General features: G+C 40.4%; 1 protein-coding gene across 1 annotated transcript; it reads left to right on the forward strand.

Moving 5' to 3' along the window:
- Positions 1-182: 182 nt before the first annotated feature.
- IRS4 (insulin receptor substrate 4) lies at positions 183-25,504 on the forward strand. The gene is made up of 2 exons (XM_006262672.4): positions 183-3,875; positions 23,140-25,504. Exons 1-2 carry the CDS (start codon positions 419-421, stop codon positions 23,142-23,144), a joined length of 3,462 nt encoding a protein of 1,153 aa, XP_006262734.3. The 5' UTR covers positions 183-418; the 3' UTR covers positions 23,145-25,504.
- Positions 25,505-27,241: the final 1,737 nt, after the last annotated feature.

Raw genomic sequence — 27,241 nt, forward strand, 5'->3', positions numbered from 1 at the left:
CCCCGCGCTCGCGCGCAAACAAGCCCACCCCTTGGCGCATTTCGGTCGTTGATTGGGCGACTCCGCCGCGCTTTCCTTTTCCCACTGGCTCCGCCTGCCGCCACTCCGCGCCGCTCCCCATTCCCACCCTCACGCTACACACAGGGCGGCCCCGCCCACGGCTGGCGTTGGCCCCGCCCCTCCCCCGGCGGGGTCACGTGATGTTTTCGCCGTGGTGCCGCGGAGGGTGCTTGCCTGCGTGCGTGTGAGTAGCAGCGCCCGGCGCGTCCGAGGCGCCAGCGCCGAGCGGGGCAGCGGGAGCTCGTGCGGGCGCGGGGCCGCCCGGCGCCTCATGCCTGGCGCGGCGCGGGGGACGCTTCCCTTGTGAGGACGGGTTCCGCGCTCCCCGCCGCCGCCTGGCCCCTGCCTGGCCCCTAAGATGGCGAGTGGGATGAATGGCCCGGGCGGAGGTGGCGGCCCCACGGCCGGGGTCGGCGAAGAGGAGCCGAGCCCCCCGAGCGCGTGGGCCGGCGAGGAGCAGGAGCCGGGCGAGAGCGGCCCCTCGCCGCCGGCTCAGCCCCACCACCTGCTGCTGCTGCTGCGGAGGTCTCCCAGCGCCTCCCTGTGCCTGGTGCAGGAGGAGGAGGCGCCCGCCACTGCCCCCGCGGCCCGCAGCGCCCCCTCGGCTGGGCGAGGCGGGCGAGGAGGCCCCCCGCCGCCGGCTGGGCCGGGGGGTGACGACGTGAGGAAGTGCGGCTACCTGAGGAAGCAAAAGCATGGCCACAAGCGCTACTTCGTGCTGCGGGCTGAGAGCCACCTGGCCCCGGCGCGGCTGGAGTACTACGACAGCGAGAAGAAATTCAAGAGCAGCCTGAGGGCGGCGGTGGGCGGGTCTGCCGCCCTGTGCTGCCCCCCTCCCAAGCGCGTGATCCCCCTGTACCAGTGCTTCACTGTCAGCCGGCGGGCGGATGCGAAGCATAAGCACATCATTGCCTTGTATACCAAGGATGAATATTTCGCCATGCTGGCTGAGAACGAAGCGGAGCAGGAGGCCTGGTACGAGGCAATCAGTGAGCTCATGAGCCAGAGCAAGAGGGGCTTCTTGGAGCAGGAGGACCAAGCGGATCAGCAGTTGGACGAGGACGATGAGCATTATGGAGCGGCGCTGAGGCCGGGCACGGTGTTCAAGGAGGTGTGGCAGGTCAATGTGAAGCCCAAGGGGCTGGGACAGACTAAGAACCTGACTGGGGTTTACAGGTTGTGCCTATCTAGCAAGGCTATCCACCTAGTCAAGCTGAACTCGGAAGTGCCCTCTGTCCACTTGCAGCTAATGAACATCCGCCGTTGTGGCCACTCGGAGAACTTTTTCTTTATCGAGGTGGGCAGATCTGCTTCCATTGGGCCCGGGGAGCTCTGGATGCAGGTGGATGACTCGGTGGTTGCCCAGAATATGCACGAGACCTTTCTGGAGACTATGAAAGCTCTCAAGGCCTTTGCAGAGTTCAGGCCCCGCAGCAAGAGCCAGTCTTCTGGTGGTGGCGGTGGTACTAACCCTATCTCTTTCATCACCACTAGAAGGCACTTGGGCAACCTGCCCCCTAGTCAGACTGGTCTGCAGAGAAGATCCCGAACTGAGAGTGTTGCTGGGGGAACCCCACCTACCACCAAAAGCAACAGCTCATACCGCTTCCGAACCTCCAGTGAGGGGGAAGGAACAATGACCAGACCTTTCAGATCAGTGACTGGGAGTCTGATCCATTTGAACACTGCAAGGATGAACTTGGGCCGCCAAGAAGGAAGCGGAAGATATGTCAGAGCAGCTTTCAGCTCTTCTTATCACACCAGGTCTGCCTCATTGCCGGTATCTCATTTCCCTTCTACTACGAGTCCCATTAGTGTTTCTTCCAGTAGTGGTCATGGCTCTGCTTCCGATACGCTGACTAGGCCTTCCAGCTCATCTGTTTGTGGGTCCCCAAGCGATGGTGGCTTTATCTCTTCTGACGAATATGGCTCTAGCCCTGGGGATTTCAGGTACTTTCGTGTCAGGAGTAATACTCCAGATTCACTTGGAAACACACCACCTATCAGAGAAGAGAATTGTTTAAGCGAATACATGTCCATGAGTAAACAGCATACGGATGATGGTGCAAAAGATGATTATATGGAGGCTGAAAAGTGTTTCAGAAAAAGAACTTACTCTCTAACTAAGCCAACTTCTGTGGCAGTGCAGCAGAAAACTACACAAACCACAGCTTTATTAGATGAAGAGTCTGCAGGAAGTCATGGACAGTTAATTTGTTCTGAATCACCAAAAGTAAAAGATAACCAGGTATCTGACTACAGTGATGCTACCCTTGACTCTGTATGTAACCAAAGCAGGAGTAAAGCCAGGGATGATGGGTACATGCCAATGATGCCTGGAGTTGCATCTTCTCTCACAAGCAGCAGCGATTATTTGCCAATGACTCCTAAAAGTGTTTCTGTCCCAAAACAGATTAATAATTCTTGGTCTTCATCTCAGGTGGACTCCAGAGGATATATGATGATGTTTCCAAGGGCTAGCTCTTCACCTGTACGAAGCCCTTTAACTGGATTTATTTCTAAAGGGGGGAATGAAAAGATGGTAAATAATGAGTATATGGATATGTCACCTGGGAATTCAGCGCCTCCAAAACAGCCGAGTGAGTCAAATTATATTCATACCAGCTCTGTTTCCAAAGCTTTCAGTTCATACTTCTCTCTGCCGCGAAGCTTTAAGACACTATCGGGACAGAATGGTGATCATAATGAATATGTTCCAATGTCATCACCTGGAAAACTGTTATACGGAGGACAAGAAAACATAAAAAATGTCAACAGTGAGGCATTAGCTAATGGCATTTCTAAATCACCAGTTGTGAAACCTTCAGATGAAGGACTCGCACAGAACAGGGCTACCAGACCTACAAGACTTCCACTAGGTACGAGAGGAAGTAATACTATACCAAGAATGTATGATCGTACAGTTCCACCTGAGCCGGCTAGCCCTGGTGAATACATAAATATTGATTTCAGTGAGAAAGCAAGCAATACACCATATTCCTTGTCTGCAGAAGGTTCTCCGTCATCTCTAGGCTCAAGTAGCGACCATAGACAGTCGCCGCTTTCTGATTATATGAGTGTTGACCTTGATGTACAATCACCAAAAGTAACAAAGGAACTGTCCAACTCTTTAACAGATATTTCAATTTATGCAAGTTCCAGTGTTCCTAGAAACCAGCCAAATGCTGACTATGCTAGACTTTCATTTGGTACTGCTTGTGTTAGCACTACAAGTAATAGGACTGATGATTACACAGAGATGACTTTCAACATGGCAACCACACCACCTAGGCCTTTTGCTACTGAATCTAATAGTGGCATAAAGATAGATAGTCCTTCTTCCATAGTTAATAGACTGTGTATTGTGGACAGATACGCTGGTAGCAGTAGCTTCTCTGTTCCTAGCTCTGATCCTCCAATGGGACCTAAAGTGATTCGGGCTGACCCACAAGGCAGAAGGAGGCACAGCTCTGAAACTTTTTCTTCTGCTGGGACTGTGACAACTTCCTCTTCTTTCTTTACGGATAGTAGCAAAAGACACAGCTCTGCCTCATTTGACAATGTTTGGTTGAAACCTGATGAAAACATTACCGATGGTCAGGAAAGCAAAATGTCCAGAGATACCTCTACTGGATTTCAGAATGGTTTAAACTATATAGCTCTGAATTTACATGATGATTCTATAAGATGTGAGGCAAATGCTGCTACGCCAACTTGCCATCTGCAAAATGGTACTTCGAATTTGGACAGTGGAGCTTATGTAAGCATAGACTTCACCAGATCTGATGGTTTGAAGTGTAAGGCTGCAAGAAAAGGTCTGTAATTTTTTTAACACTTTCATTTGCCTTTTTTTTTTCTTTTTTTAATTTGATGCCATACTTGATAGTATTATCTAACATTCTGTTGTCTTAATTTTAGAATGGGAAAATACTACTGTGATTTTTTTTTCTGCATGATCCTATTTTAGTTTGTCTTGTACCAAGAACCATAGTATGGTAGATCCTCAACAAATATAAAAGATGTAGTTCCTGGCCTTCAGGGCTTAGATTTAGCTAACTTGCTCTACTCCTTGGTAGCTTAACGTGTTGCCAGACTGATCTCAGCTTGGACTGTGTAAAACCTTGGCAGAACCTTAATCATGTTCTAAATCATTGATTCCCAATCTGAGGTCAAAATGACTTTTTTGTGGCTAGCTGTTAAGGAGGGTTCCCAAACTTTTATTTTGTTTCTAATATAATATGGGGGCCACATGATGGAAAAGATTAAGTTGGGCTTAAAAAGCTGATCATGATTTGAAATACAATACTCTTACATCTGAAAGATGAGTGAAATGAGTATTTTGTTTTTTTATATGCTTGGAATCTGGGTAGAGCTAAACCTGCGTTCTCATCCCTGTTAACCAGAACTTGAAGCTTTTTCCAAATAGTCCTTAAATCTGTGTTCTTGAGATCCCCACAGTCAGTGGAGAATCCATGCCTTGGAAGGTTTGGAAAAGTTTTTGGTAAGTGAGAGAGGTTGAAGACAAATTCCTACAACTTTTAGAAACTTGTTCCCTTCAATTTCTGCTTTCCAGCTCTGTTCCCCCAGGTCTGGCTTCATTTAGAGTATAGGGCATTAGAAGGCCCATAAACTCCCATTCTCTTCCATCTCCTTCTGGGTTGGAAGCCCCCTGGTCTTTGAAAACCCAGAGTGCTTTTAATAAGGGGCATCAAGTGGGCAGGCTCTGACATCTATACTTTGGGTCCAGAAACATTGCAGACTCCAAAATGGGTTGTCCTGGCTTCCTTGATTTATTAGAAGATTAAATAATTTAAGGGATTAAAGTTTCACATGTATAAATCACAAATAAACAAATTGGGGAAAATGGCTACTACTGCCTGATTACTCACATACAGACAAGAAAACAACTACTAAGCTCTCTGCTCTTCTGGTGGCAATAGGAAATGGCAGTTCCTTAGCTGGGTCCTATTACTGTGGTTCTGTACATGTCCTCTAACTCTTAAAGCTTATATTGGTATTTATGCAAGCGCACCATGTTTGTGAAATCCTAGAATTGGCATGCTTTACTTTGGCAGCATGATCCATATTTGGGTGCCTGCCTCTGATGGTGGCCCACTAATGACCTTTTCTCTCTTTCACCTGTGCGGGCAGGAGAAACTTATGTTGGAGGGAGTGTTTTTCATCTCTTGTTGTGTACATATGGTGCTATTAATAGTCAATAATTAGTGACTGGTAAAGTGTAATGTTTAATCCTTGTTAAACATTGATATTTGCCCACTTTTTTGTAAACAGAAAAACAGGGGAGTGGGATAGACTAATAGTTATCTTCTACTCACCACTGAAGTAGTGGCTTCTATTCCTGCCTCTCCCTGTTGGTAGGACTTTTTCTGACTTCTGACTACAGTAAAAGGCTGAAAACTGAGTACTACTGAATTTGGTGCACTTTAAAAATATTTAGATTTAATGTTTACGGCTTAAAGATATTATACATTTAAAATTGTAGAGCCTCTAATACTAGAAATTGGAAGCCTGACTCAGCTAGCATGTCATTTGACTGTGGCACCACTTCTTGTGGTTGTTCAGAAATCTGTGGTTTGTCTTGGTGTTCTTTTTCTTCCTTTGTTTTCTCAGTTAGAATCAAATATAGAAGATAGTAAAAGATGCCAGTCTAAAAAGGGCTTTTCCAAAGTTAGTCTTGCACACTTCAAAGGATCTGCCCACTAAGACAGGCACATTGTATGTGAAAGAGCCACTTTGGTTAAAAAATCCATATATAAAAACCCAAACCTTACTGATCCTTAGCTTTCCCCATAGAGCTTTAAAACCTATGTTGTAATTATATTCTGGAAAGTCTAATTATCCCTAGAGCAAAAAAGATCTGATTCTGACTTTAGTACTAATTTTACATTTTAATACATTATTGAAGGGGACACTCAGTCAAGAAATTTTATATTTCTTTCTGAAATGTTTATCAGTGTTGCTATAAATATCTAAAATTAATGTCCTTGAAGCTTTCATTGATAATCTCCCCCCAGTTTGTAGTACTTGCCAATAATGAGTTTGAGCATTTCCCTTATTCATTCAGGTGGTTTCCCACTCTCCCCCATATAAGTAGGACTTCCACAGTGGGGTGGGCAAAAAGGGGGTTTGGCTTATTTGTTCATTTAGTGGTTGTTTGTTTTTTTTTAATTACCCCTGTGCCTAAAACTGGGAATTCACAGGCAGCTCAGGCAAGTATATAGTAGTCGATACTGTTGTTTCAGGTTCATCGTAGCCTTTTAACTATTACAATATATACTCCTTTTGAAAGAATAATTTTTTCTCCTACAGCTAAACATACCAATTTTGCATAAGGGGGTGAATTGTATTCACTTTCTGGGTAACCCACCCCAGTGGTGAACAAGCAGATCTTCAGTGCAGTATTCCACTTAGTTTATTTTTTTTAAGTTTGTGTCCTATACCTATTTCTCCAAAGTTATAAATTGTTGGGGTAGATTGAACTATAGGGATATTAATGTTCATCCACATGCTACTCTTGAGACAGGAATATGGTATACAGAAATGTTTTTGTTATTTTACAGATTTATTAAAGTCTGTATAGAAAATGTAGCCATGTTGTATTGTGGTGAGGCTTAAATTTTAATATTTAAGAATATTATCTTCTTCCAAATGTATTTGTAATAATACCATAACAAAAAGCAGAAAATTAACTTGTGTTTCAACAAGGTGTTTTTTTCTCTCTTCGATCTGACACACGTAATATATTTTTTAAATCAATGTAATGCGTTAAGTACAGTTTGAAGCCTTTTATCAGAGCTATGCACTCTCACATACCCGTTTATATTTTACTCGTAGCTCAAACTTCTTGTTTAAAACCCCCTCTTCAGAGGACTCCTGCATATAATGAAATCTTTCTCATATAAATAATTGAATATATTTGATTCGTATATTTGCTCTTGAATTTTAATAGAAGCTATCCCTTAGGATAAATCAATCAAAATTTACAGATAACTATAGTTTTCTAGTATATTTGAACTTCCTCCTCCATAAACACATCAGCTAACTTTAAGTGTAGTTGTATTGTTAATAGAAAAATCACTTAACTTTTGCTGAGCTGCTTTTTTAAGGGGTATTGAATTTTAAAAATTGGCTAATGTAAAAATAAAATCTAATTAAGGTTCTGCAGGTTTAACTGCAGCTTCTGTATGAAAGGAGCATGATTCCTTGTGTACCATTGAGTCGACGTTCTGCTTCCTGAATTTCATCTGGTTCAGGTTCAGTGATGTGAATCAACCCGTCATGTTTTCTCCATTCATGAAATTGGGTGGAGGAGGGGCAGAGTATTAACTCTAAATGGAAAAAAGAGAACTGATCTGCCTTCAGGCTTTTATTTTAGGTATAAGCAAAATGGAACTCCTGTGGGGGGGAGGTTTTTGATGAACATTGTTAATAGAAAAACAACTGTGCAGAACTCTGGTTTCTCACGTTTAAATTTTAGATCATTAGCGAAACACCTTCTTCATGAAATTGTTACACAATGTTAATATGCAAGCACTTTGTAGTTGTGACTACCTGAATCTGAGTCATGGGATTTTGAGCTAGAATACAGAACACTAAAGCTCCTACAAACAGGGTTTAGCTAATATATACCTTGTTCTTGGACCTTGCACAAACTTAGGAGGATAATGAGAATGGGGTAATAATAAACTCTGTAGTAGTTGTCTATATACTGCAAGTATGTTTCTTCAGACTGGTAAACCTATCTAGATACCCTGGCTTCTAAAAACAAAACATTTGATTTTTCTGACTAAATGTGAAGTTCAGCTTAATATCACCTCACATTTTTCTTCTACTTTTGTATCAAGTTTCGTGTGTCTTTATCTAGTATTCTGATGCTAATTGTTTTGGAGCTGGAAGGACTTCTAATTTTTACATGTGACTTTGTGTTAGACTCTGTTAGAATTATGAGCGAGAAGAGCCCTTGTAGACTGTTGAGTTACTTTCATCTAGAATCTGGAAACCTAAAGGGAAATGATGCATGTTGTTCATTGTGGAAAAAAATCAGTTTGGGAGCTTTAACTATTGCTTATGGAGAATTATAGTTTATTGGATACCAAGCCAATACAGTCAATACTGGTTTTGGACTTGAGACATATGGGCCTTTTAAAAGTTATTTGCAAAAAGAGGTGTTTTTGTATTGGAAGAACATTTTAAAGCATAAGATCATTACAAAATACCTTGAAATACCTAGTATAATATGTCTGAACATTGACACACTCCATGGATCTTTGAAGTAATGTGGTAGGGATAATAATTCTTGTAAAAACATTTTAATCTTGTAGAAACAGATGTCGTTTTAACAACCTGAGTGACTTGCTGCCATGCTTAAAAATACATTGGATCACTTCTGAAGTTGTAGATGAACTATTGAAAACAGAACAGATTTTTCTCATCTTTTGTGTAGTGTGGGAGTGAATTAATTATGACGTTTTTTGCCCAAAAATCAGTTCATATTTTCTTGTTAAATTGCAAGTAAAACTAATTAAGAAAAAATAATGCTCCCGCCACTGTGAAATTATAACATTTTTGTTTCACTTAATTCTCAGATGCAGCTTTGTTTCTTAAGAAGGATTTGAAAACCTTGGTTGCAGCTAGTATTCAGAGAGACGTTTCCAGGTTTCTTAAATTGCTGTTCCCAAAGATAGATTTCTTGTCTGCCTAAGCTGGAAGAGTTACCTTTAGCAGTGCCTCTCATCAGTGCTAGAAAGTGTTTTGTGCCTGTAGGAAAAAGGTGTTTTTTTTGTTTTTGTTTTGTTTTTTGTTTTTTTTCCAATTCCATACCGAATTGGATCTGTTTTTTTTGGATTTTTGTTATGTTTATTATAATTCTGGGCTAGTGCTTTGTTATTGCTTCTGAAATTTTACACTCCCATCCTAATTTTACATATGAAGGACCTCATTTCTCTTATGGAGGGAAGTATCAAAGCTGTGCAAAGCCTATTCAGTTCTTCCATAAACTGTCTATGATCCCACTTAGGATTACTTTCCATGGGGGATGGCTCCCTGATGACTGCTGCTGTTTATTTTTTTGCTTGCTCATTGGAATGTTTGTGGAGTCATAATAGTAATAGGTGAAATTACCTTTTTCACTTCTAAACAGGGTGTGTGCTGTGCTTTATTATGAAAAGATCTGCTTCACTCTGAATCAGTTGACTTGTGGCAAAAGGTAGCTTTTGCATGATAACAATGGACTAGAACTAAGATGCAAGTTGTATTTCTGTGGCGTATTTTGACATATATATAAGATCACCTGTGTTCCCAGTATAGTTCAGCTCTGGTTGCTCATTTTTGAGAGGTAGGGACATTTTCTTTGCTTCACTGAATAGTGTTCAAATTGCTAAGGCAGAGTTGTTTTGAACACGAAAAAAGAAGGAATACCCATCATATTTTATTTCAAATAACATTTTATTCAGATAGAGGAGTGCATCAAGTGAGGTTCAGTTAAAAGGAGACTGGAGTAATAAAAACAAATGGGGGTGGAATTGTTAAATTTACATTTCTCTCTTTTTTTTTTTTTTTGGAGGCAGGGGATCAATTTTTACTGTTCTTTGTGCTCAAATCTAATGTTGTTATATTGTCTGGTTCATCTTTAAATAGTTTGTAATGACCTGGACATTATTGGCCCACCCTATAAATTCATGTGTTTGTCTTTTGTTACATGTAGCTTTATTAGCATATTAAAGGCGACCTAATGATCAGATTATTATATTATACAAGTTGAAACAAAAACTATTCTTCTGTATTTTGGAGAATTAAAATGGTACCTGGCAAATCAAGAAAAAAAGTGAATGAATATTCATTCAGAGTAACTGGGGGAGAAAGAAAAGCTGATGGGTTTTATTCTAGTAAAAAAAAGAAGAATCTATATTTCTAAATATTCTTGAGCTTCAGAGGTAGCTGAGGTAGTCTACCTTCACAGGGAGTAAAGAGACCCTTGATCAGTGTGAATTTGTGACATAGCTGAAGACTGCAGTAGGGCAAAGGAAATAAGTTTGACTCTTGTAAGGGTGACAGGATGACATCTGAAATGCGTAATAGTTTCTAAGTACAAGTACATATGGATGTTTAATGGGGTCTGCATCTGGAGAATTTTTTTCTTCTAGCACTGGTAAAAGAGAAATGTACTAATTGCCTAACCCTTGTAGGTCATGAAATACGGTGACTTAATGCATATGATTTGCCAACTTGTAAAAATCTCTTTGCTGCAGCGTTGGATATTTAATGTGTAAATCTCCAGTAGTCTGACAAAACTTTAAAGTTCTGTACCTTTGCTGTGGTTCATTTCCCCAGTGGGAACTTGTTGAATTTCTGATCTTACAAGCAGTCTTCTTTCCATATTTCAAAAAGAGTTGTGTTGCCTGGGTTAAAAGGGAGGAAATGTTGCACTGTATTCCTTGTCAAAAGCTTAGCTTTTCTCCTTTTAACCTAAATGCAGTAACTTTTGAAAACATTTCTTGAAGTTTAACAATACATTTTAGAGAAGTAATGCTTAGTAATAAATATTGAACTGAAGTTATCCACCATGCTATAAAACCATGTCATGTTATTTTCAGTATTTTACTGAGTCTGTTTGAATAAAATATTAATCATTGCACTGTGAATGCTGAGATTTCTAGCTTCAGTTGGGGTATATCATTAGTGCCTATTAACAGCTCTTGATGGGGACCACTAAAACCAATAGCCTGGTTTTTCAGCTTAGTAGGACTGTCTCTCCATGGTGTGATCATTAAGTTTAACTTTTAGCCACGATGGTTCACAGGGTACTGATTTTTATTTATTTATATATTTACACCTTCTGACATGGCAATCTAGCCTTCTCATGGTGCAGACTCTTTCGTTTTTTCTCTCTCATCGTTCACGTGATCATTTACCATGTGGGGTATTAAAAACTAGTTCATAAGCATTCAAGGGAAGAGAGTTGTGTCCCCAGTGCCTAGCATTATGTGACAGGAGCCTTCAGGCATTGCTGCGCACACACAAAAAATTTATAAAACTGGTCAAAACTTATAAAACCTAAACTAAATAATAGGGTAACAACTGAACCAACAAGATTCCTTGCTATTTATACATTGTGTATAACATAATAGTTGTCTTTACTGATCATAGAAATGGCATAGTACACAGTGATGCCCCAACTTTGTGGCCATTAATTGAAAATATACATTGAGAAAAATAATTTTTGGAAAAATTGGACTTTTGAGTCCAGAAAATAAGGCACTAACCAAAAAGCTGTGTTAACAAAGATTAAAAAAAAACCCAAAACAAGAGAGAACAAAACCTGATGAGTAAGAATTATCTGTTTTGTATGGTGTAACACTGTTGGGAATAGACATCATATAACTTCTGGTGTCTCATTTTAGAATTTGGTGTAGTGTGCTAACAAGTTATGTGGGTTAACACTTCCATATTTTCTTGCAATTACCCATCCTTTTTGATGCTTTGGGTGGGTTATTTATGTCAAAATAATATCTTTTTTTTGTTTTGGGGTTGGTCTGTAATTATCAGGGCATTGTGCAGTGGCCATAAATTGTGCAGTGGCTATAAATTAATCCAATTTACTTATGAATTTCACAGTTAGGAAACAACACCCAAAGTTCATCATGGGTGCTTATTGAATTCTGTTGATTTATATTTTTATAAAAATGAATGATCATGCTGACTTCCAACTGAATATTGAGGATCTTATATTAATAAAATTATGCAGACATTTAGTTTTACTCTAGAGGCAAAAAGCTTAGGAGTATATTGTAAATATGAGGTCTTTCCTTTGGCTCCCATATTGTAGCAGAGGACTTATGAGGGTTTTTGGGAAGGGGAGAGTGCAGGGGGAAGGGCTGTGAAAGGATATCAAGTTTTTGTGAATCTCTCCTGCTTGATGTTAGTTTCTGAAAGTAACTATCATGGAGTTCATGAAAATACCTGTAAAATTATTTTGAAGGGTTTGAGGGGCTGATTTAAAGATAGCAGTGCCTCCAAACATGTAGGAGCTAAGTGACATCCTCATCCCACAGAGAGCAGTGATTCTTATAGCCCACCCATGCCAAGCTAGCTTGTTTTATTGCTTATAGCTTCTGCTGAAATGCTGAGTGAGTTGTATAACTTTTAACAAATGGTGAAAGGCTAAAATGGTGGTGGGGGGGATTGTTGCTAACTTTATGTAGAACGCTCTAAACATTTGAAATTTTGAGAGCTTTACCAATGTGGTGAAGCAGCCATGTAAGGATTAAATAAAGCTGAACTCAATTGTACAAAGGACTAAGAACTGAAAAATATAATTGCAGTTCAGACTAAAATCCTGTTCAAAATATAAGTGTATAGATCTAATAAATTTTGTGGCACTTTATAAAGGTCCCTCAGGCCCACTGGCCTAGCATGGTAAAGGCATGTCAGTTCAGCAGCCATGGCACAGAAGAGAACCATGTGGCTGGTATCACATCTGGCTGCCTTTGATTCTCCAGCTGGAGTGACCAACTACTCTTTATAGCTGGAGGTCACCTTCAATTCGAACATGGAGCGCAGCTCAAACTCAGGCCTCTGGACCCATACCAGCACTTCACCACTGCACCTCCTTTGTTTAAAAACAAACAATTTATTGAAATGTGGCTTAAAACATAATCTTGAATGGGATCCAAAAGACATGCTGAATTCCATTACGCTTCAGGCTTGTTGTTTAGAAAACTTGTGTAATCCCTTCTTCACTTCTTCATTACTAGTATTCTGTAAAGAACTGTAACTGGGTGCCCAGAATCTATTGTTCACTGCAAAATGTCAGAATTTCTGGCTTTGCATAGGTGTTAGAGCTATTTCTTTCCCCCCAGTAAACAAGTTGATTTTTAGATTCCAGATTGAATTTGCAGAGCTAGCATTTATAAAGCTGTCTCTCAAACTGTCCAGATTTGGTCTGAAAATCACTTGGACAATACATGTGAAACTATGCAAGTGCCAGAAGTGTTGGTGCGACTTTCCGAATTTGCATGGTATCATTTCATGCATGCATGAATAGTATCATTTCATGGTATCTCTTTCTATTATTATGCGTTTATGTTGTGCTAGCGTCTATAAGGCAGCAAGGGTGGGGGTTCCATTTTTGCTAAATGCTGTATAAATTAAAGATGTTATGCAGTTTAAAAGATGAAACTGAACAGATAGAAGAGACAAATGGGGTGGGGAACAAGGTAATAATACATGGCATATACAAATACCTTAGTTATTGCATACCTAAAGTTATTGGAACCACCCCAATTGTTAAGGTTTTAGAGCAGAAGCTTGTTTGCAGTTTTTCTTACTAGCTCAAGATGTTCCTGACCTCGCTATGAGAGGCAGGGTCTTCCTGAATTCTGGCAAATGTGCAGAGGTCAGAGAGGCTCAGATTTCCCCCAGCCGAAATAGCAAGACCCATGCAGAGCCTCCTGTTTCACCTGTCTGCTGGCAGTTCCCTTAGCAAAAAAGGCTTTTGGGCCCTGCCCCTGAGAAGACCTCCTTAATGCAGTGCTGAAATGAGGCCTCTCGGATCTCTGAACCCCTTTCCTTCAATCACACATACAGGGTTTAGGCTCAATTCCCACTTCCACATGTGTATAGCCTGCCTGGACAGTCTGCTCATCATTAGAGCTCTTCCAACCTACTCCGGTTAATCCTCCACTATTCTACTGTAGCTGACACAAGGCTAGCATGCATGTAGGTAGTTCTCATTGGCAGTGCTTAGAGTTAAGGGTGTGTGAATGTATTCGTAAACTCTGCATATCCAAATTTTCAGAAGTTTGGATATCGCTGCCCCTGATGTTCTGGAAGGGCACAAGAGAACATTGGATAATCATAACTCTGCATTAGCAATGAATTTCTCAACTATTTTTTATCTTTAGATATTGATATGAATGGTTTGTATTTAGAATTTTGTTTTGCCATCAGCAGTCATTATAACATACTAGAAGCAGCCATTCTTAAGGCAGAAATATCAGGCATTGGAGTATTGATCTGAGCAGCTAACGTAAGTAATTTGGAAGTCAGTATATCATCTTCAGAAATGGTGACTGGTAAGTAGACTGGTTGGGAAGGCAGAGAGAGAACCTAATAGAGCTTTCAATATAAAGGAGTTTACTGAAAAGTTGTTTGAAAGGGGGAGACCCCAATTCACTCCTATACATGAATCTTTTGTAGCACTCTTTCTTTGATCTATTAATTGCATAGATAGGGCACAGTTGACTGCTTACCAGGCAGAGGGATCTTTGTTTTTAGTGTTTTCCCCCCTTCCTAAATTATAATCTTTAAAATACTTAGAAGCAATTATTGTGGTATGCCTCTTGTACCACTTAAGGAAACAGCCAGATGTTTGGAGAAAAATATTTTAAAACTGAAATTTAAGCAGAGCAGCAGTTCTAGCAGCTCTATGTCAAATTACACACACTTTCAATTGGCACAATAGATAGGTTTGCTTTTAAAAAGCAGTCTTTATAACATTTCAGTCAATTTTTCACTACTTTTGCAATTAAATAGGAAATCAGCTGGCTGGTTTGCAACAAAAACTTGATCAGCTACAAGGCTGTAATTTTTAATAGACACAGCCTTGTATTAACTCTACTGGGAGTAGGGTTGAACACAATGAGGGGAAAAATATGGAAAATAAATCTCTCTGGGCTGGATGCTCCAATGGCACAAGCAAGCTGCAAGTTTGGCAGATGGCTGCAGTTGTCTTTTCTGTTTATGGGACTCTCCAGTTGGTCTCTGTACCACCGTGGCTATGTTGTGTGGTTGCACTCATGTGGTTGTGCTGGTGCAAACCCCCAGCATTGATGCATCTGCACCCCAGTAATGTATGCCTATTTGAAACTGTACTGTTGCTTCCGATTAGGGGAAGCCTCATTTTACACTAGTGCTGCGTGTCTACACTGGAGACTTACGCTGGTGCAGCCATGTGGGTAAAAAATAAATTGTTTTGTTCTCAGTCCACTTCTGCAAAAGTCTTGATTGAGAAGGGGGCTGTGGCTAGATTTATCCTTACATTGGTAATTCCATACTTCCAGTTTGGCCTCTCCAGGCCATAAGTAACCAGTGTGAGATTCTGGCTGATTTCTAGCAAGACGCAGAACAGCCAGTCTGAAATCAGGGATTGCAAAGACACCTTGAAAATCACCTTTCTGCCTGACTTCCTCTCCCAAGCTTTGCCAAGTGCTGCCTTGTCTGCACCTCAGGATCTGGGTCACTGTAATTTAGAAGCTTGCTGCACATGCATATCTGTGCAAGTAGAAAGTAATTTTGGTGCTTTTTATGTTCAGGGAAAGGAAAGTTTTGAATGTCTAAATGCTTAATTACCGGGGGGGGGGAGTTGTGAAGGGATGGTGTACATCACACTTTCAGCAGACATCACTTTGCTGCAGATGAGGCAGAACTTTGCCTAGAAGTAAATAATTGTGTTAGTCTGTCCAGTGCAAGCTGAATTGTCAGATAGGCTTCCCCACCCCCATGCCCTCCAACTTGTGTGTAAATATACTTCCTAGAATTAAGAGCAGCTGGAAAGGAGAGAGAAAAGGGGTGTATCCATAAACTCTTCCTAGAAATTTTGCTACTGTTTGTCAAAATAAAAACAAAAGAGGCCAGTGTTGCGAGAGATAAGCTCATTCTTTGCAAAATAAGGACATCTTCAAGTATGGGGTAGTTCCCTAAGAACATTATTAAAATGTTAGACACTAGGATTGTGGAGTGGAGTTTCAAGATCATGAATTTGTAAATCAGATGAAGTGATCATTTGTAAGGATGGCTTTCAGACTCTCCTACATCTCAATTTCTAAATGCTCTACTTGTCACATCTCAGTGCTGAAAGTTGATGATAGACTTGTTAATTTTGGGAGGGAAGTTGTTAAAGATAAACTAAGTAATTTTATGAATTACATTTTATCCAGTGAAATGAATTCTATATTAGAGAAGATTTCTCAGGAGGTGGTTTATTTTCCTGCAGTTTATGACAGCCCTTTGTTTTGCTTTTAAAAGGTCATTCAGATTATCGGTGCAAAATATATATGAAATTTAATTTGAACAGGATTACTTAGACTCTTATTTCAGTAAGATTTCAAGGATGTGGTAAATGTCTTCAAAGCCATACGTATGTTTCAGTGCCTTCCTAAATGGGGATGCTCTTCTGAATCAGGGTATTGATTTGTAGATACAGTGGTAGTAACTGCACATGCAAGTGACTATAATTAAATGTGCGCCAAATTACCTAATTTACATTTGAAGTTGTTGTGGTATTTCGGTGAACAAATTGAGCAGGCTTTCTGGAGCTGTTCTAAAGATTTATAATTTCAAATGAGTGCTGTAAGAAAGGATAAGAATTTAGAATGTGTATGGTCACAAGAAAACAAACACTGCAGCTACTACTGCTTGGTGTGTAAAGAGAGTATGAGAGGGACTTTATGAAAATAAATTATCTGAAAGGTTTGAATTAGCATGCACTTCAGTTCCCTTCCCCTAGCCCATTGCTGTAGTGGCTGCAAAGTAGCATGTTAGATGCTGTTTCCCAAGCTTTCTGGACCTAGAGACCACTGTCAATGCTCAGAGTTTCTCTTCAACTCCATGTGCCCTTCTCAAACCCGTTAATTGATATTTATTATAAAGGTGTCAGAGCCTCATGTAACGCACAGACCAGCTTTAGACCCCTTACCATGATGTTGTTGACCACCAGTTGTTCATGGACCTCTGCTTGGGAGCTGATATTGTAGAACACCCATTTCAGATCCTGAGGTTGCATAGAGATCCCTGTAGTCTCTTAAACAGCGTGAGCCTTGGAATTTGGTGTTATGCCAGTGCCTTTGATCTATGCAGGAGTTGGAGGAGTTGGAAGTACTATATTTCTAACTTAAAATACAGGAAGTAAACAAAACCTTGATAGTAATCTTCAGAAAGCACTTTCAGTGCGTCTTTGACATGACATTTTTAATCATGTGAGAGAGAATTTGAATGACACTTTACCCCATAGTCCAGTTCCGAGTCTGTCTGGATTTGTTTCACATTCTTTCAGATGTTTGTATCAAAGCAAAGTTTTCTATCAATCACGAATTTGTTGTTAAAATGTTTCATTACAAGTCCCTCCTGTAAAACTAATATTACTTAAAATTAATTATTTAAGACCAATTAAAGGGTATGAGATGGCTTTCTCTGTAAATGCCCTCTTCCTTTCTTTAATCTGGAACCTGATTCTTTTATCCATTGTGAAAACTTAACCATACAGTTGCAGGAAATGAAATGGAAATTGCAATGTCTGCCCATCAGAAGTGTGTTCCCATCAAGTGTATGCCATGTTTAGAATCTAATCTAGTGAGACAAATGTGGCTTCCCCCCCTAATTTCTTGTTGAATTGTATGTTGGCCTTTTATGAAAGATTTGTCACAATAAGCTTTGCAGTTTTGGTGTTGAAGGCAAACAGGGTGAATGAAATAGGTTGTTGAATAATTCCCCAAATGCCATGAACTGGATCTTAACATTATTGCAGGTACATTTCAGTGATGGTGATAGAAAACTGGCAAATTTGATTTTTGTAAATGAGATGCTTTTGATGTTCTGACCTCCCCCTTGAACAGACAGTTTTAATCAGTGATGCATCTTTCTGAAGAGGGAACTGCTTTTCTGCATTTGAGAAGAGCATCAGTTTTTGTCTTCAGTTACGTAAATTGTAGTGGTATTGACATTTTTCTTTCCATTTCATTTTTATAATTTTTAGACTGCCTGTTTCCTACCATCTCCTTAAAAGCAGTGATGAGACACAGATACAGACACACAGTGTTAATCACTAAATGGTATTAATGTGTATTTAGTATTACTTAGCAGTTTTCATATTTAATATACTTAACTTGGGATCTAGCACTGTGAAGACTTAGGGGAGAGGAGCCAACCAGATTTATAGAAAATCATGTTATCAGGAAACCTATGTGAGCGTGCCGGGTCTAACCCCGGGTCGCTTTCATTGCTCTGCACGAACAACAAAAAACACGAACACACGTGGAGGTTGCAAGACTCCACGCAGACAGAACACGAACAGTCACGTGGAGGTTGCTAGGCTCCACGCAGACAAACTCTGGATGTCCAGGACAAGCGCGTATAAAACTTGTCGTTAGGTCTTATAGTAGGTTTCGTTCGAAGACGGGAAGAGGTGGGCGGTGGATCAGGCCGCCAAACCCCTCTGAGCGACACACAGGGTTTCTATTACCCTGCCGCGCACACCCAGAGTCCCCACGAGATGGATGCGGAGTCCTCTTCGGCTTGGGCAGAAACTGCTCAAGCCTCTTATACGGCTAGCAGGCCAATCGCTAGCCGCCACGTGTGAATAATTTAGCACTAACCAATTGCAGGGCACGAATTTGCATACGACGAGCGGGAACTCTTTGCACCGTGCATTTCTGTGTTGCAAAGGAAATGCACCCTGCAAAGATCGCTGCAAAGTGGCGGGAACACTTCCCTGCACGCGGGTTCTCTGCGCAGCAGAACTCTTCCGTGCAACGAAGCGGTAAACCCATGGGGATAATTCTTAGTGCCGAAGCGCGCACAAAAAAAAATCAGACCTCTGGGTCATGACACTATGCATCTAACAAAATCTGTAAAGGTACAAGCAGCAGGCAATGCAAATATGTTTGTCAGTACTTCAATGATGAATATACCTTATTTTCTCCCATACAGCGTGTTCCTTTTCCTCCAAAAACTAGCTGCTGGAAATCAGAGTGTGCGTTGTATTTCAGGAAATATGGCAAGAGCAGTTTCTGCTGCTTACCAGGTAAAAGTAAAAGAAAAATCTGCACTTTAGGAAGCAGAACAGTGAGCAGACTCAGCTTCCTAGCTGCTGCTTGCTGTTCAGTTACTTATGACAAGGAAAGAGTTTTTCCTTCATTTTGCCTTTCAAAAGCAAGGTGTATCTTGTACGCTGTATATGAGAAAATATGGGAGGGAGTGGATGAAATAGAAAACATGGTCAGCATGTGTGTGTGTCTATATGGGGGTGGTGTGCGTTCACACCCCTCCCCCCCATCCATCCATCTTGCTCTCGCGCTCGCTCTCTCTCTCTCTCTCTCTCACACTCACTCACTCTTACACTCTCACACACACTCCCATGTGTATACACCTATATATACCTATATATATTCATATCTTCTATATATACAACTACATGTGCGCGCACACACACGTTATATATAGTCTATGTATATTTTCACCTCCTCCCAATATATCTAGATCTATACATCCCCCCCCCATTTATGTACACTTGTATATACCTACATGCTTGGTCACTCACAGAGGAATTGGAAAACCTAGAAAAAATCTTGCTTTTGTTGTTTTGGAGAGTGGGAAGCATGTGTGGCTACACATGTGCATATACACCCTCACGTTCCTACTGAATGTGCCCATGTTCTCTTCTGCAGAACCATCTACTCAGAATCAGTTCAGGAGCCATTGGTCCTTACTCTTATTACAGAAAACTCATTTTACACCTCTCTAGCACTATTGATGTTCCTTACATTTGCATCCTCTTTAAGATGCCTGGATACTGTCATGTACAGAGTTCTTAGTGCAAATGCAAATCAGACTTATTGGGTCCGGTGTTAAGCTTAACTTTGGTCCCAACTTGTGTCCCTCCTATAGATTACTGCAGTACAAAACTGAAAAGGATGCTGCTAGGAAAAGTCCAGCACATGTTTGTGTCCAGAGCAGAATTCAGGACATTGTTTACCTAGCAGGGTGACGGTAGAGTTTGGGAATGAGTTTTTCAAAAATCACAGTTCAGACGATGCTTGGCCCTAGGATTTATGGCTGCAACTGTAGACACAGTATCCATGGCATGTCTCTACATTGGGAAACCTCAGCAGCCTCTTGAGATTCCAGTGGAAGTAAGGAATAGAGGAATTCTTTGATCTCTTGTGGGTAACAGATGATCGATGTGCCTCTCTAGCTGTGGTCAGTCTTTAGCTAGGAATGAACTTCCAAACGCTGTACATTCAACTTGTGGTGAGTGTAGGTATGCTTGGTCCCTGATGGAGATCTTGCAAGATATTGGTTGTAGCTCTATATCCCCTCAGAGTTCAGGGTCCTGCATTTGATGTGGGCTGGCATTCTTGCCTTTACATCAGTACATATGTACATTAATGCATTGATTGAAAAAATGGGCACTGAGAGTTGAGGACATCAGTCTGTTGTGGTGTTTATGCTGCTGGACTAGAACGCTCAGCTTTGTGACCGGGGTTTGGGGAAAAGCTGGAGCCCTTCATGACTTTACTCTGGAGGTCTCCAGTTAGAGGCTTGAGATCCATGACAGGGTATGTCATGGAGAGGATAGGCCAAGGGTGTAGGTAATCTGTAAGGTATGTTTACACCTATAAGCATTAAGAACAAGGCTTTGCTTGACACCTTTTTACAGTTTCTTTTGGCTCATTTAATATAAGATAAAACTAACTTCACAGTAGAATGGAAAAAGGTATTGCAGGGAGGTGGGGCATGAATTTTCCTGAGATTTCCCTTATTTAAACATCATGACTACATTGGCCTGTGAGACTAAAGAAGTCTGCATTGGCATAAAGCCTGGTTGGATAGGCTTTCTTTTGGCCCCCTGCATGCCTACCGCACCAACTGGGACTACTTTTGAAGTTTCTGGTGCTGTTTACATTTCCTTCTGAATTTTGCCTCCTATATTCAAGGGAACCAAGTTCTAAGGTAAGCGGTTTCCTTCTCTCCAGAAGAGCAAGTCCTTGATCTCTAATCATTTGAAATATAATTGGCAAGTAATTATTCCAGGATTTCATAAGAAGAAAAAGACTTGGAAGTCTGACTTCTCATGTATGACTTTAAGATTGTCCTGTTAAACAGCTGTGCCCTCAATGTTCAAAATGTTTTGGGGAAATGCTTAGAGAGATTAGAATAACTAGTCAAACAGCTTTCAGGTGTGTCTTATATCTTAGGCGTGGAGGAAAAATGTACAGACAAAAGCTTTTTAGATACTTTTTGAAGTTTCCTTTTATGTAAACTTGAAGATCCAAAGCAAGGGAGGGGATGGGAAACATTAATTCCTAGTGAACATAGGTTAATATGAAAGTCTTAGCTGTATTAGTATGAGCAATGGGATGCTGTTTTGGTTGAATGCCTCACTGAAGTGTGACTCATTGTTAAGTGTGATGCTTAGCCCTTCATCCTTTGATCCTGAACAAAACCAACCTGTTTTTGAAGAAGGAAACTGTTCAAAAAGTGATGCCTTTAGCTTTACTTCTGTTCTGTAAAGTATTGCTAGCCAAACTGCAGAGTATGACAAACAAAAATATCTTCTTCAGTGCTTTTATTTTAATTAAGATGGCTCTGAAGCAGTGCAGTGCTCACTTTTGAGATTAACATTTGAAGTGACTGAGTCAGCCTTTACTGTGTAATTATTAGAAGACTTTCAGTATAAAATGCTTTGAAGGTTTGAGGGACTTTCTTCACACCTGGAAGAGAGAGTAAGAGAGTCTTCTCTGTAGTAATCAGGCTTTTTTTGCTTTTATATTTTTGTTTTTCTTTTAAGTGAAATTCCTTTTTATGAAGATGAAGAAAAAGGAGGTACGAGACCCTGTATCAGTGTGGTATTTATTCAGTACATTTTGTTTAGGTTTTAGACAGTTATGTCACTTACAAGGTGAAGTTTCAAATTCATACTTTGTAACTGGTAGGTTAATTGTACAGATTTGAAGATAAATGCATAGCATTTACAAAGGTCTTTAATTGGTCCCAACACACTATTCCTAACAAAAGCTAAGTGCTGTTATTTCCATTTTTAAAGGTAAAGACACTGAGACACAGATATGATTTTTATCAAGTGGGTAATAAATGGAGTCGGATGGTCTGACTAGAGTTGCAGGTTTCTAGTCCAAAGGAAAGGTACCCAAGCTGATGCTGCTGTGGGTCAGGGAAAAAAGCTGCTTGGGTCAGCAAGGGATTTGGATGACCCTGCAGGACAGGGGTCAGCAATGCTTCAGGCATGGCTGGCTTGGTCCAAGGCAGAACTGATTGCTGCAGCTTCTCCCCACCATCTGGGCAATGGCTCCTGGCTCTGTGGGCTGCAGGTTGCTGACCCCTCCTGTAGGATTCTTTTTTTATATTCGGAGCATTGCAGGAGGTGCAGTTGCATGCTCTTCACTGCCATCTTCCTTGTAAACATCTCCAGAATAGAGAGAGTGTGTCCACGTGCGCACACCTGGATTACAGACTCCACACTCTTCTCTGAAGTGGCTGTGTTTCTGTTCCTAGGCTGCAGTTCCTCATCTTCCTCCATTCTGAGCTTGGTTTCATGTTTTGTTGGTTTTGATACTTACTGAGAACTTCTTGTTCATTGGAACACAGACTTCCTCTTCAGCACTAGAGAGAACCATCTTGACAGGTGCACCTGACACCCAACCCATACGTGTGCTGCTTGCCATGTCTGAGTTCATGATCAAGTGGGTATTTCGGAAAACCTGGGCACCTGGCCTAGGCCTCGCACTCCTTGTGACAGTGACAGCTTGCTTTATAGCAGTAGTGACTTGTTAGGAATGGGAGTGCTGCCACAGCCCTCATTACAGCTAGTGTCAGATTGCCCTCTGCATTGCATGTGTGGTAATAAAGGTTGTATAACCTGATGGCATGTCACAGGGTACTGGAATCGCCTAAGTAAAAGCGATGCGTTTGATAGTAGAAATGGTGAGATTATTGGTCAGACCTGCAACATGCAGTCTAGTTCGTTTGTAAACTTGCTGCTGTCCCAGAGTCCTGTGCAGCTGGCAGGGCTCTCTGGGAAGTTGGGGTGGACTCTGGCTTGGGACCTGTTTTCTTTTGGGTTGCTTTGTCATTCTCGTTTCTGTCAGTGTCTTATCTCCTGATGCCTGTACTTTGCTTAATAACCCCCTTTTTAAGAACAGTTGTCCTATATTCAGCAATGTCCCTTGTTGTGGTAGGCAAACGCCACATCTTCTCTTCAAGAGAATTGTTTTCCCCAGGATAATTTATGTTCAAGTGTCACTGACTTTATTTTTTGTTTCTTTCTAGACTGACTGCATTGCCATGGAAACCATTGTTAGAAGACTTTTCTGCTGGTAGCTCCAGAAACGGTGTGGTGCTTTTGGAAGCAGAGCTCAACTCCAGCCAGCTATTTTCACTTCCACCAGCACAGACAGACACGCATCTTTTTAATGGTTTTTCATAGACATCAGCTGTTGACAGTTGAGTTAGTTTGAATTAAGATTTTTTCATAGCTGTGCTTTGGTGTTGGAATTTGGTTTTCCCCGGCTTATCTACCTGGAGGCAACATGAATACTGAAGAGGAGAGATCCTACAACTTCCCCCTCAGCCTCTCCCCTTGATTTGTTTTTATTCATATTCTGAGAAGTCAAGGCTGGTGGCTGATGGTCTGTTTAGCATGGGTTTTGCTTCTCTGGTACGTTAATAAGTGATAGCTTCACCCTGCATTGTTTAGAAATATTTTCACAGTTGAGAGAATTTTTTTGAGGGGAATAGTGGGCTGGCTGGGAGGGGAGAAACCACCTAACTGAACCTAAGTCTACGATGAAGAGACCTCTTCTTGGTTTTTCACTTACTTTGCTTATGATACAAGAGGTGTTTCTTGATCATAGCTCTTAGTATTTTAATGATATGTCTGTCAGAGCTTAAACTGAAGTTTGTGGCTTTGAATTTTGGTATGTACAAAGTAGGATTAATGGGCTGGTTATCTTTTATATTTCCTTTTTTTTTCTTTTTCCTCATAGTTATTTGTTTATAGATATGAATTGCAAACATACAAAGTTTCTGTTCATGAATTCAGATGGGAAAGTGCAGAATCTTCTACAGCTTTCTATGATTTCTGCATTGTAATGTTTGTGTGCGGTAGCTTTTTAAAGAGAAACCACCCTAATTGATCTTACTGTCAACCAAAGTCCTCTTTTAATTTGGGACCATGTTTGTTTTGTATAACAGGGGGGGGAAAAGTAAATAGTTGGCTCACAAACTAATGCTGTCCTTAGCATTCTGCCTAAAAATACAAACCATGGTTATTTGGAATTTAAAAATGAAATGTAGAAAAATCAGGGCTAGGTGCATCACTCTTACACTGATTTTGGTTGAAATCAGTTTAGGCTTTTGTTAACACTGCTAAGATCTTTAAAAAGCATGACACTAGTTGGTACATGCAATGTATTATAATAATAAAAAGGCACTGACTATAGATAAAGGGTTTAAAAGTGGTACACAAATCCTCATGCTGTACTGCACCACACAGCTGGTAATCCTCTACATGGTATATTGTACAAGTATTTTGTAGGGCCGCCTCACCTCTGACATACAACCTTTCAAATGCTAGTACAGTGTGTATAACGAATAAGACACCGTCAATTTTGCTGTTCAGTGATGTGTACCTAAATCTGTTTTTGAGTAGTCTTAAAATGTACGTCACTAAACTATGAAGACCTTTTTGCAGAAGTAGTTGGTATCAGTCAGTTTATGCAGTATCCAACAACAGGAAATCTGTTTCTGCAGAGTTTAAAAGCACAGACCTGTTTTTGAATCTGGAAGAGAAGTTGTAGTCGGTACAGTACTTTGTTGCTGCTAAATGTACTCTGATAATTTAAAAATATTACCACTTTTATAGAACATACTATCTTGCCATTTAGCTTTTTTGGGTTTTGGTAAATGAATGATGCAATGTGTAGAGAGCTTTTTTAAAAGCTTTACATCTTTTTTTTTTTAATACATTGAAATTTGGATGAAGACACTAGTTCAAAAACCATCTAATGTGAAAGGAAAAAGGTTGTGTTGAAGAAAAAGGATGTGTTACATACATTATTTCATATTAGGTCCTGAGGCTGCCATTGTACAATATACAGCACTGATTCAATAAATGCTGAATAAATAGGTAAATGGGTAACCTCAAGTATAGTGGTACAAATACTAACAGGTACGGCATAATAAATATGCAATCTTTTTGAATCTCTTAGTTTACAGCAACTAATTTATTCAGTATTGTGCTGGAAGAATGTTTTCAAAATATGTAAAACATATCACTATGTATACTACCTTCCAGCTACCCGTTTATGCTGCTGTATAATACAAAAATACCAATGATGGAACAATGTTTGTCCTGTAAATTTAATTTGATATTGGACAGTTATTGTCTGTACAAACTAAAACATATATGGTTGAAACTGTTCATTATATTTGCTATTTCTGCTTCACAGATCTGTTTAAAAGTTGAGCTGATCGATCCGGCTTTGTCTTCCATTGTAAATATTATTACATTGTTTTCTTTGTAAACACATCGCATTTGCGGTTTTGGGAGACTGGCTTGAAGCTCTGTATAGTGTTTATATTTATCTGACTTGGCTTTCCATAGAGCTACTTGCAGTAAATAAGTGTTCATGTAGCTCCATGCGTGTGCGTCTTATTTTATCAGAGAAAGTGTGCGTGTGTGTGTGTGGGGGGGGGGGGGGGTTGCAAGTATTTTGGGGTGTTGTCATCACAGTATTATTATACTGTTCTGGAGCTTGAATCCGATACCATGAACCTGCTTTTCAGACCACCAGAAATGAAATCATCCCCCCACCCCGGTCAATAGTCTAAACTGTAAATGATTGCACCAAACCATCGAGAGCTCTGTCTGTAACAGAATCGTGGTGCAAAGAGAACAGTAGGTTCTGAATGAAATACCAGCCCAGGTATTGGTACTGTGAGCTTAGAGGAAAGTGATGGGACTATTCCGACTAACTTCCCCACCCACTGATAGACATTATCTGTAATTAGTAAATAATCCAAACAACATACCATGGGTCTGACCTCTTTGACATTTGGTTGCAAGAGGGAGCAGCCTTGTTGTGTTGGTGAACATGCTGTCAGTTCTTGTTTCAAAGACAGGCTGAAGGAGGCCTGTGCGATGTTTTAAATTGGGGCTAGCCATCCAGGTTCCACCTCTAATGCGATAGGTGGTAAAAACTTACTGTCTCTTCAGTTTAATGTTTAAAGCACGAAGAAAATACTACCTTGTTTTGCATTTTATATATAGACCTTCTGAAACGGGAGTTAGTTCAACACACACGTATTCTGAACTAATTACTGCCCAGAAATGAATTCCCTTATTTTTCTCCATGAATGAGACTTGTCATAGTAACTCTGCATCTGTGCCTTGAATTCTCAAGATGCTCAGCTGAAATCTTACACTTCTGTTCTGTAAATTAATGTACTAAATTGAATCACTACAAAAATAAGGTCCTCTTAAGTTTTCTGTAAAAATAGGATTGTTCTAACTAGTCCCTTATTCAGGGCCTCATTTTATAGAAAGCACTCTGCTGCAGAAGAAAAAGAAAACTACTTCTTGTACATGGCAGAAATGGCCATAGAAGCGGTAAATAAACAGTGAAAATTATCCAAACACTGTCAAGACTGTTGCAACACTCGCACAATAACTGCTCAAGAGGCCTTTGCTGTTAAAGGGTTCATTAGACCTGAACTATGCTAAACACTTTAGTTTTTCAAGGACTTTGCTTTGCTCATAGTTTCAAACCCATCTGGGTGACTAGCAGACAAAACTGTATCAGCTTTGAACCAGGGAAAAGCCTTCAATCAAAATCAGAAGGCAATTAGATTTTGAAGGCAATGATTAAGGCATCTATTAAAAAGAGGGATGTTGCTAAGTGTGTCCTTTTTTACTTTTGTTGTCAAAATGTCTGATTTCCCAGCTGTAATGAACACATGCTGCCCAGCAAACTTGTTGTGGAAATGTTATGGAAATAAGTTAAGTAATTGTGCACTAGACTGAGGCCACATAAGTGTTGTTTTTTTTTCTGATTGTAGAGCTGAAGTCATTCAAGTGCTGACATTATCTGTCAGTTTTATATGCTTATTTCTTTTACCTGTGTGATTTGTCTAGAGATAGATGGAATAAAACTGTGGCCTCTAAATTCTGGTTAATTTTATTACATTAACAAGAACAAATTTACATCCTTACCGTTTCCCTTTATTTTTTCCCCCTTAACACTACTGTTCCTTTTAGGATTAGGACTTTTTCCTTCACTCCCGTGAAACATTGGGCATACTGGATCTGTTTTAGCTCTCCAGAACATTTATAATGAGAAAAACCTAAATGGGGTATGGGATTAATTCAAAC

This window comes from Alligator mississippiensis, chromosome 8, assembly GCF_030867095.1.
Source record: "Alligator mississippiensis isolate rAllMis1 chromosome 8, rAllMis1, whole genome shotgun sequence".
Taxonomy (NCBI): domain Eukaryota; kingdom Metazoa; phylum Chordata; order Crocodylia; family Alligatoridae; genus Alligator; species Alligator mississippiensis.